The 12,125-nt window shown below is 39.2% G+C and overlaps 1 protein-coding gene across 1 annotated transcript in view; it reads right to left on the reverse strand.

Annotated features, from left to right (window-relative positions):
* LOC142753781 (uncharacterized) overlaps window positions 1-12,125 on the reverse strand; it is a 100,917-nt gene that overhangs the window by 9,529 nt on the left and 79,263 nt on the right. The window contains exons 17-18 of the mRNA XM_075860323.1: window positions 5,201-5,312; window positions 300-383 (exon numbers count right to left, since the gene is read on the reverse strand). Of these exons, the coding sequence (XP_075716438.1) occupies window positions 300-383; window positions 5,201-5,312 (196 nt within the window). The remainder of the gene's footprint in view (window positions 1-299; window positions 384-5,200; window positions 5,313-12,125) is intronic.

A 12,125-nucleotide genomic window follows, 5' to 3' on the forward strand; every position in this document is an offset into this window, starting at 1 on the left:
GTTAGGTGAGGCTGAAGATACATATGAGATGAATCATGATGACTCCATGACTATTAACATTTCAAATACAATTCAACATCCGATAGCATCTCAAGAAAAGAAAAAGTCTGGCATATGGATGGTCCCAATTATGCCAGATTATTGGCGTTTTATAGTAAGTACTCCACTACAAATCCATTACACAGGGAACGTTAAATATAAAAATATAATATAATTTACAAATTAGGGTGATAACTGCAGTATTAATAGAGCTGCAGAAACAATAAATATGATCACGGAAGTACAAAAAGTACAATTACCTATATTGGAAATGTTTCCTTTGTCTCCACTTCTAGTATAAGCCAGTTCCTCTAGACGATATGCATAAGGACCACTTGGTAAGTCTGCAGATACATGAGATAAAAAGACTATAGAACCAATTTGTTGCGTAATTACGATACAACAAGTACATGTAAATATAAAAATAAACATTAAGCACTCAGGAGAATTAAGAGACCCACCACATTAGTTATACATTTTAGATTTCAATAAAATATTAAGGATTTGCTTATGGATTATTTCAAGTTGAAGAAATTAACATTTCCTATATTAATCATTCATTCATGGCAGCAACCAATCACTAGTAAGAGGGGCGGGAGCATAACTCCCCTCAAGAAAACGGCAGACTCATAACTATGGGACAGTACAAAAAACTTTTCTTCATGTCACCACCTCCCCATACCAATCTTTTTTTCTACTAAAGGGGTCAGAATATAAGCAGCTTCTCATCTATGCACCTCATGTTCCAAACAGACTATTTGTTGACTCTGATGTGAGATTTTCAGTTTTGATTAATTTTGTGTGTCTAAAGAGCTGCTTTGGCCAAAGCTTTAGCCAAAAACATGAATCTATGTGCATTTTTGCAAAACGTTACCCTTTGCTGCAAAATTGCATGGGGCACCCATGAGTGTAAAGTTCTGAAAGGCATTTTCACAATGTGTGACAAATTTTAGAAAATATGACGGTAGATAGGATTTTTTATTTTTATTTTAGAATTCCGGTTTTATTTCTGTATGTTAACCCCTTCAGGACTAAGCCTGTTTTGGCCTTGAGGACGAAGCCGATTTTTTCAAATCTGACGTGTCACTTTATGTGGTAATAACTCTGGAATGCTTTTACCTATCCAAGTGATTCTGAGATTGTTTTCCCGTGACATATTGTACTTTATGTTAGTGAAAAAAATTCGGTCGATGAATTCAATATTTATTTGTGAAAAACACCAACATATTGAGAACATTTTCAAAAATTAGCATTTTTCTAAATTTAAATGTATCTGCTTGTAAAACAGATAGTAATACCACACAAAATAGTTATTTTTTCACATATCCCATACGTCTATTTTATGTCTGCATCGTTTTTCGAACGTCCTTTTATTTTCCTAGGACGTTACAAGGCTTAGAACTTTCGCAGCAATTTCTCACATTATCAAGAAAATTTCAAAAGGCTATTTTTTCAGGGACCAGTTCAGTTCTGAAGTGGCTTTGAGGGGCCCATACAATACATAAATCACCCCATTTTAAAAACTGCACCCCTCAAAGTATTCAAAACAGCATTCAGAAAGTGTTTGAAACCTTTAGGCCTTTCACAGGAATTAAAGCAAAGTAGAGGTGAAATGTACAAATTTCATTTGTAACACATTTTTTTCTGTAACACAGAGTTTTACCCTGAGAAATGCAGCTCAATATTTATTTCCCAGATTCTGCAGTTTTTGAAAATATCCCACATGTTGCCCTAGTGTGGTAATGGACTGAAGCACCGGCCTCCGAAGCAGAGGAGCACCTAGTGGATTTTGTGGCCTCCTTTTCTTTAGAATATATTTTAGGCACCATGTCAAGTTTGAAGAGGACTTGTGGTGCCAAAACAGTGGAAACCCACCAAAAGTTACCCCATTTTGGAAACTGCACCCCTCAAGAAATTTTTCTAGCGGTATAGTTAGCATTTTGACCCCACAGTTGTTTTGCTGAATTCATTGGAATTCGTTGTGAAGATGAAAATCTACTTTTTTTCTTAAAAAACTTAGAAATTTTAAATTTTTACAAGGAATAAAGGAGAAAAAGTACCCCAACATTTGTAAAGCAATTTCTCCCGATGATGGCAATATGCCATATGTGGTAATAAACCGCTGTTTGGACCCACAACAGGGCTTAGAAGGGAAGGAGCGCTATTTGGCTTTTGGAGCTCAAATTTAGCTGAAAGGGTTTTCGGGTGTCATGTCGCATTTGCAAAGCCCCCGAGAGATGAAAACCATGGAAACACCCCAAAAGTGACCCTATTTGAGAAAATACACCACTTAAGGAATCTATCTTGGGGTATAGTCAGAATTTAGACCCCACAGCTCTTTTGCAGAATTTATTAGAATTAGGCCGCGAAAATGAATATCAACATTATTTCCACTAAAATGTTGAATCTTTTAATTTTCACAAGGGATAAAGAAGAAATAGCACCCCAACATTTGTAAAGCAGTTTCTCCCGAGTATGGCTATACTGCACATTTAGTCATACATTTTTTTTATTGGAAATTAATTCCGGACTGATCCATTTTTTGCTTTTTCTTTTTAGTTTCTCCCTCCCCGCTTTCCAATTTTTCTGACAATAGAGCGGTGTGAGGGCTTATTTATGCAGGAGGAGTTGTCACTTCTATTGACACCATTTAAAGTACCATATGATCTACTGGGAAACTGAAAATAAAATTCTTTGCAGGCTGAAATTGGGGAAAAAATGCAATTCCTCCATTGTTTTTTGGGTTTTGTTTTTACGGCTTTCACCATGCAGTAAAAACGATTAATGCGACTCAATACGATTACGGTGATACCAAATTTATATAGTTCTTTTTTATATTTTACTACTTTTACAAAGTAAAAACTATTTGTTAATTTAAAAAATTGTTTTGTTTAACCATGCCTCCGAGAGGCATAACTTTTTTTTAATATTTTGTTCGATTGGGAGGTGTGAGGGCTTATTTTTTGCGGGATGAGCTGTAGTTTTTACTGGTAGCATTGTTTGGTACACACAACTTTTTGAGCACTTTTTATTACATTTTTTCGAGAGCTAAGGTGACCAAAAAAACAGCGATTTAAATTCTTTATTTTTAACGGCATTCACCGTGCGAGTGAACTAATGGTATATTGTTATAGTTCAGACTTTTACAGACGCAGCAATACCAATTTTGTGTATTTTTTACACTACTTTCGAGAAAAAATGGGAAAAGGTTTTTTTTTGGACTTTAAATACTTGTTTTTTTTCACCAATAATAACTTTATTTCCTTTTTTTTTTTTTTACACATTTTATTAGTCCCCCCAGGGGACCTGAACCAGCGATCATTAGATCAGTGGTATAATACACTGCATGCTTGAGAAAGGCTCACACTGAGCTGAAACGTTGCACACACGTGGAATAAAAGGATCTCTATCCAAATATTTGGTAGTGCTGCCTCATCTTCTTTTTGTCCTAATACTGATATGTAATTTTAGTGCACAATATGCTGTGCACAGTTTGTGCCACTGAAGACAAATACCTCGCAAAATGTTTATCGGGTTCTCCCGGGTATGGCGATGCCATATACATGGACATAAACTGCTGTTTGGGTACGCTGTAGGGCTCAGAAGTGAGGGAGCGCCATTTGGCTTTTGGAGCACAGATTTTGCTTGGTAGTTGTTCTGTTTGGGATTTTACTGGTATTTCAGTTTATAATGTAGGGGCATATGTAAGCTGTGAGGAGAACATCAGGGCATAAGAAGAGGGTATAATAATGGGGTAAAGAAAAAATAATTCATAGATATGTGTCCAGTGTCACACTTATAAATGGTGCCCAATCTTATCCGCTTTTGGAACACTCTGCACATTTTCGTCGCCATATTTTGAGAGCCAGAACTTCCTTATTTTTTCTCCAATGGAGCTGTGTGAGGGCTTATTTGTTGCGGAACAATCAGTGGATCAATTGGTACCATTTTGGGGTACATGCGATTTTTTTATCACTTTTTATACATTTTTTTGGAAAGGTAGGTGACCAAAAACCATCAATTCTGACAATGTTTTTTATTCTTTCGTTTTACGACGTTCACCCTGGGCCATAAATTACAGTTTTACTTTATTCTGCGGGTCGATACGATTACGGCGATGCCATATGTATATAGGTTTTTTTTTAATGTTTTGCAGCATTTTGCGCAATAAAATCACTTTTAGATAAAATAATACATTTTTTGTATCACCACATTCTGAAAGCCATAACTTTTTTATTTTTCAGTCAAAAAAACTGTGTAAGAACTTTTGCAGAACGGGTTGTAGTTTTTATTTGTACTATTTTGGGGTACATGCGACTTTTTGATCACTTTTTATTCTATATTTTGGGAGGTATGGTGACCAAAAAAATAGTGATTCTGGCATTGTTTTTTACTTATTTTTTTTGCGGTGCTCATCCTGCGGGAAAATTAATATTATAGTTTTATAGTTTGGGTCGTTACTAACGCGGTGATAACAAATATATGTACTTTTTTTATGGTTTAATTTTTTTCCTATAATAAAAGACTTATTATAGGAAAAAAAGCAGTCCTTGTTTATGTCACATAACTTTTATTTTTACACTTTTCTAACATTTTTATTTTTTTATTTTGTCCCACTACGGGACTTGAAGACATGCAGCTCTGATCGCTGCTAGAATACATTACACACCTATGCAGTGTAATGTATTGCAACTGTCATTGTGACGTGACAGTCACTCTGACAGGAAGCCATAGGCTTTCGTACATGACAGCCCGGAGGCCATTGTCTGGGCTCCGGTTGCCATGACAACCATCAGCAGCAGCCCCCGGAGTTGCATGTGGGTTCTGCCGTTCTGCTCTAAACCCCTTAAATGCGGCGAACTCAATCGACTGCTGTATCTAAGGGGTTAACTGCCCAAATCAGCGCCGATGGGCCGCTGATCGGCAACAGGGAGAGCAGGGCAGACACCCTGCCCTGCACAGTTAACTGCCGCTGCAGTGTAGCGCCACACAGCGGTTAACTGTTAAAGCGCGGATGTAACTGCACGCTCAGGTGCGCGAAGATGCTGCTCACTCCAAGGTGTGCGAACGGGTTAAAAGTATGAAAATTGTCCTGAAACTAAAAGTTAATCTGAATGCACATTGCTATTTAGCTGTACTTAATTTTAATATGTCCAAATACCTTTGGGCACTTCTGGTGTTACAGGATCTACAGCAGAAATGTAGTCATCCACAGTGAACGAGTGATCATCTACAAACTCTTCTATATGTTTTCCATCCATGAAAATGTCAATCTGTAAGATAAAAAAAATCTATTTCAAATCTATTGTTCATCTGCAATTATACAGAGACATTAGACAACAAGCTGGGACTTCAATTACAGTTTCTGTACATCTAAGATCACTTAAAGAGGTATTTCATCCATTAATTGATGGCACATCTGTTACAAAGATCTAATAGGCGGGGTTCCACCTCTGGGACCCACATTTATGGAGAGAACACGAGTCCCGTGAACCTCTCTTGTGCAAAGCAAAATAGTCAGTGGAGGCCAAGAAAGAAAGGAGAAAAAGAGAGTGCAGGCCAAGCATGTACAGTGCCTTTGCAAAAGTATTCACCCCTTTGGTATTTTTCCTGATTTGTTGCATTAGACCTTGAATTAAAATGGATTTTTAGGGGGGGTTTGTACTATTTTATTTAAACATCATGCCTAACACTTTGAAGGTGTAAAATATTTTTTACTTTGAAACAAACAATAATTAAAACGAAAAACAGAGAACTTTAATGTGCATAAGTATTTACCATCTTAACCCCTTCCCTCTTTAGCCACTTTTGACCTTCCTGACAGAGCCTCATTTTTCAAATCTGACATGTGTCACTTTATGTGGTAATAACTCCGGAATGCTTTCACCTATCCAAGCGATTCTGAGATTGTTTTCTCGTGACACATTGGACTTTATGTTACTGGCAAAATTTGCTCAATATGTTCAGTATTTAATTGTGAAAAACACCAAAAATTAGCGAAAAATTGCAAAAATTAGCATTTTTCTCAATTTAAATGTATCTGCTTGTAAGACAGGCAGTTATACCACACAAAATTGTTGCTAATTAACATCACCCATATGTCTACTTTAGATTGGCATCGTTTTTTGAACATCCTTTTATTTTTCTATGACCTCACAAGGCTTAGAACTTTAGCAGCAATTTCTCACATTTTCAAGAAAATTTCAAAAGGCTATTTTTACAGGGGCCAGTTCAGTTGTGAAGTGGTTTTGAGGGCCTTATATATTAGAAACCCCAAAAAAGTCACCCCATTTTAAAAACTTCACCCCTCAAAGTATTCAAAACAGCATTTAGAAAATGTCTTAACCCTTTACACATTTCACAGGAATTAAAGCAAAGTAGAGGTGAAATTTACAAATTTCATATTTTTCTGCAGAAATACATTTTGAATAAAATTTTTTTTATAAAACAGAAGGTTTTACCAGAGAAATGCAACTCAATATTTGTTGCCCAGTTTCTGCAGTTTTAGGAAATATCCCACATGTGGCCGTAGTGTGCTACTGGACTGAAGCACCTGCCTCAGAAGCAAAGGAGCACCTAGTGGATTTTGGGGCCTTATTTTTGTTAGAATATATTTTAGGCACCATGTCAGGTTTGAAGGGCTCTTGCGGTGCCAAAACAGTCAAAATCAACCAAAATTATTGGAAGTAGGCCGTGAAAATTAAAATCAACATTTCTTCAAAGAAAATGTAGGTTTAGCGATTTTTTTTCTCATTTCCACAAGGACTAAAGGAGAAAAAGCACCGCAAAATTTGTAAAGCAATTTCTCCCGAGTAAAACAATACCTCACATGTGGTAATAAACGGTTGTTTGGAGACACGGCGTGGCTGAGAAGGGAAAGAGCGCTATTTGGCTTTTGGAGTTCACATTTAGCAGGAATGGTTTGCGGAGGCCATGTCACATTTACAAAGCCCCTGAGGTGACAAACCAGTGGAAACCCCAAACAAGTGACCCCATTTTGGAAACTATACCCCTTGAGGAAATTATCTAGGGGTATAGTGAGCATTTTGACCCCACAGGTTTTTTTGCAGAAATTTTTGCAAGTAGGCTGTGAAAATGAAAATCTACATTTTTTCAAATAAAATGTAGGTTTAGCTAATTTTTTTTCATTTCCACAAGGACTAAAGGAGAAAAAGCACCATAAAATTTGTAAAGAAATTTCTCCCGAGTAAAACAATACCCCACATGTGGTAATAAACGGCTGTTTGGACACACGGCGAGGCTGAGAAGGGAAAGAGCGCTATTTGGCTTTTGGAGTTCACATTTAGCAGGAATGGTTTTCGGAGGCCATGTCACATTTACAAAGCCCCTGAGGGGATAAAACAGTGGAAACCCCCCACAAGTGACCCCATTTTGGAAACTACACCCATTGAGGAAATTATCTAGGGGTATAGTGAGCGATTTGACACCACAGTTTTTTTGCAGAAATTATTGGAAGTAGGCCCTGAAAATAATAATCTACATTTTTTCAAAGAAAATGTAGGTTTAGCTAATTTTTTCTCATTTCCAGAAGGACTGAAGGAGAAAAAGCACCACAAAATTTGTAAAGCAATTTCTCCCGAGTAAAACAATACCTCACATGTGGTAATAAACGGTTGTTTGGAGACACGGCGTGGCTGAGAAGGGAAAGAGCGCTATTTGGCTTTTGGAGTTCACATTTAGCAGGAATGGTTTGCGGAGGCCATGTCACATTTACAAAGCCCCTGAGGTGACAAACCAGTGGAAACCCCAAACAAGTGACCCCATTTTGGAAACTATACCCCTTGAGGAAATTATCTAGGGGTATAGTGAGCATTTTGACCCCACAGCTTTTTTGCAGAAATTTTTGCAAGTAGGCTGTGAAAATGAAAATCTAAATTTTTTCAAATAAAATGTAGGTTTAGCTAATTTTTTTTCATTTCCACAAGGACTAAAGGAGAAAAAGCACCATAAAATTTGTAAAGAAATTTCTCCCGAGTAAAACAATACCCCACATGTGGTAATAAACGGCTGTTTGGACACACGGCGAGGCTGAGAAGGGAAAGAGCGCTATTTGGCTTTTGGAGTTCACATTTAGCAGGAATGGTTTTCGGAGGCCATGTCACATTTACAAAGCCCCTGAGGGGATAAAACAGTGGAAACCCCCCACAAGTGACCCCATTTTGGAAACTACACCCATTGAGGAAATTATCTAGGGGTATAGTGAGCGATTTGACACCACAGTTTTTTTGCAGAAATTATTGGAAGTAGGCCCTGAAAATAATAATCTACATTTTTTCAAAGAAAATGTAGGTTTAGCTAATTTTTTCTCATTTCCAGAAGGACTGAAGGAGAAAAAGCACCACAAAATTTGTAAAGCAATTTCTCCCGAGTAAAACCATACCCCACATGTGGTAATAAACGGCTGTTTAGACACACGGCAGGGCTTAGAAGGGAAAGAGCACTATTTGGCTTTTTGAGATCACATTTCAGCAGGAATGATTTGCGGAGGCCAGGTCACATTTGCAAAGCCCCTGAGGGGACAAAACAATGAAAACGCCCAAAAAGGGACTCCATTTAGGAAACTACACCTCTTGAGGAATGCATCTAGGGGTGTAGTCAGCATTTTGACCCCACAGATGTTTCATAGAATTTATTAGAATTAGGCAGTGAAAATAAAAACAGTCCTTTTTCTTCAATAAGACGTAGCTTTAGCGCAAATTTTTTCATTTTCTCAACAAATAAAGGAAAAAAAGAACCCAACATTTGTAAAGCTATTTCTCCCGAGTACGGCAATACCCCATATGTGGTCATAAACTGCTGTTTGGGCAAACCGCAGGGCTCAGATGGGAAGGACCGCCATTTGGAGTGCAGATGTTGCTGGATTGGTTTCTGGGCACCTGTGGGCCCAAAACAGTGGAAACCCCCCAGAAGTGACGCCATTTTGGAAACTACACCCCTCAATGCATTTACCAAGGGGTGTAGTAAGCATTTTAACCCTGCAGGTGTTTTGTAGAAATTAGTGTGCGCTCAATGTTGCAGAGTGAAAATGGGATTTTTTTCCATAGATATGCCAATATGTGGTGCCCGGCTTGTGCCACCATAACAAGACAGCTCTCTAATTATTATGCGGTGTTTCCCGGTTTTAGAAACACCCTACATGGGGCACTAATCTTTTGTCTGGACATATGACAGGGCTCAGAAGTGAAGAGTACCATGCGGAGTGGAGGCCTAATTTGGCGATTTACAAAGTATTGGTTCACAACTGCAGAGGCTCAGATGTGAAATAATAAAAAGAAACCCCTGATAAGTGAACCCCACTATGGAACTGCACCCCTCAAGGCATTAATTAAGGGGTGTAGTGAGGATTTTCACCCCACAGGTCTTTTCCATAAATGAATGCGCTGTGGATGGTGCAAATTAAAAATGTATATTTTTCCCTAGATATGCCATTCAGTGGCAAATATATCATGCCCAGCTTATGACGCTGGAGACACACACCCCAAAAATTGTTAAAAGGGTTCTCCCGGGTATGACGATGCCATATATGTTGAAGGAAACTGCTGTTTGGGGACGCTGCAGGGTTCAGGGCCGAGGGAGCACCATTTGGCTTTTGGAGAGCGGATTTTGCTTGGCACTATATTTGTTTGAGTATTGCTGGTGTTTTATAATGTGGGGGTACATGTAAGCGGGGCGGAGTATATAAGGGGCATAGTCAGGTGGTATAAAAAAATAAAAATAATCCATAGATGTGTGTTACGCTGTGAAGCAATCCTTTCTGCACAGGCCGGTGTCGCACTGATAAATGGTGTCATTTCTTATCCCCCTTTTGGTCCACACTCCGCACCTTTGTAGTTTGGGGAATTTTGCTGGGAAAGTATTATCCTGGTATAATACGGGCACTGTCGCTTCCAGCGGATATGTTTGGGCCCTCCCCTTCCTGGTTCCCTAATTTTAGGTCCATGATAAATCGCCTCTTGAAACTGAAGAAATGTTCCCCTCGGGCACAACTGCATATTTTTTTATTTCCTGACTTATTGGAGCCATAACTAATTTTATTTTTCATAGACGTAGTGGTATGAGGGCTGGTTTGTTGCGGGACGAGCTGTAGTTATTATTGGTTCCATTTTGGGGTACATGCGACTTTTTGATCACCTTTTATCCTATTTTTTGGGATGCCAGGTAAACAAAAAAACGCAATTCTGGCACAGCTTTTTTCGTTTTTTTTATACAGCGTTCACCACGCATTATAAACTACATGTTAACTTTATTCTGCGGGTCAGTACGATTCTGGCGATACCTAATTTATAGCACTTTTTTATGTTTTAAAACTTTTTGCACAATAAAATTACTTTTGTAAAAAGAATGTATTTTTTCTGTCGCCAAGTTGTGAGAACCATAACTTTTTAATTTTTTTGTCGACGGACGTGTATGAGGGCTTGTTTTTTGCGGGACGAGCTATAGTTTTTATAGGTACCATTTTTGGATACTTGCGACTTTTTGATCACTTTTTATTGTAATATTTGTAGGGCAAAGTGACCAAAAAACAGAAACTCTGGTAACGTTTTTTACGGGTTTTTTTTACGCTGTTCACCGCGTGCAATAAATAATATAATATTTTGATACCTCCGGTCGTTACGGTCGTGGCGATACCAAATACATATGGTTTATTATTATTTTTCAATAATAAAGGACTTGATAAGTGTAAAAGGGGGATTGTGTTTTATTTGATTACTTGAAACTTTTATTGTTTTCAAACTTTTATTTTTTGCACTTTTTTTTACACTTTTTTATACTTTTTTTTACACTTTTTCTCAAGTCCCACGGTCAGATTTTTTTTTTCTAATACATTGCACTACCTATGTAGTGCAATGTATTAGATCTGTCAGTCATTCACTGACAACAAGCCGTTTAGGCTTCGCCTCCCGGCGGGGCCTAAATCGGCTTCCGTAATGGCAGAGCAGGAGACCATTGTGTCTCCTGTTGCCATAACAGCAGTCGCCAGTCCCGATTGCCTGTCAGGGCTGGCGATCTGCTAGTAACCGCTACGATGCAGCAATCGCTTTCGATTGCTGCATCGAAGGGGTTAATGGCAGGGATCGGAGCTAGCTCCGGTTCCTGCCGTTACAGGTGGATGTCAGCTGTACAGTACAGCTGACCTCCACCGCTGATGACGCCGGATCAGCTCCTGACCCGGCGCCATCTTGCCGGCAGCTACGGAAGCCGTTCAGGCACCGCCGCCGGGCGGATCTTGACCGGCTTCGGTGCTAGGCAGACCGGGAGGCCAGTATTAGGCCTCCGGTTGCCATTGCAGCCACCGGAACCCCGGCAATTTCATTGCTGGGGCTCCAATGAGCTGCAAACACCTTAAGCGTTTGAGCGCTGCACTTAAGGGGTTAATGGCGGGGATCGAAGCTAATTTCGGTCCCCGCCGTTACAGTCGGATGTCAGCTGTAAGATACAGCTGAGATCCGACGATGATGGCACCGACTCAGCTTCTGAGCCGGTGCCAAACGTTTGACGTACATGTACGGCATTTTGCGGGAAGTCAATGCTTTCCATGACGTACATGTACGTCAAATGTCGGGAAGGGGTTAAAAGTCAATCCTTTGTGGACCCTCCTTTTGCTGCAATTACAGATGTAAGTCTCTTGGGGTATATCTCTATTGGCTTAGCACATCTAGATACTGGGATTTTTATTCATTCTTCCAGGCAAAACTGCTCCAACTTCTTCAAGTTAGATGGTTTGCGTTGGTGTACAACAGTCTTCAAGTCATGCCACAGATTCTCAATTGGATTGAGGTCTGGGCTTTGACCAGGCCATGTCAAGACATTTAAATATTTCCCCTTAAACCACTCCAGTGTAGTTTTAGTGTATGTTTAGTGTCATTGTCCTGCTGGAAGGTGAACCTCCATCCCAGTCTCAAATCTCTGGCAGACAAACAGAAATTCCTCAAAAATTGCCCTGTATTTACCGCCATAATTCTTTGCTTCAATCCGGACCAGTTTTCCAGTCACTGCAGATGAAAGGCATCCCCACAGCACAATGCTGCCACCACCATGCTTCACTGTGGGAATGGTGTTCTTGG

Source organism: Rhinoderma darwinii, chromosome 1 (assembly GCF_050947455.1).
Source record: "Rhinoderma darwinii isolate aRhiDar2 chromosome 1, aRhiDar2.hap1, whole genome shotgun sequence".
NCBI classification, from domain to species: domain Eukaryota; kingdom Metazoa; phylum Chordata; class Amphibia; order Anura; family Rhinodermatidae; genus Rhinoderma; species Rhinoderma darwinii.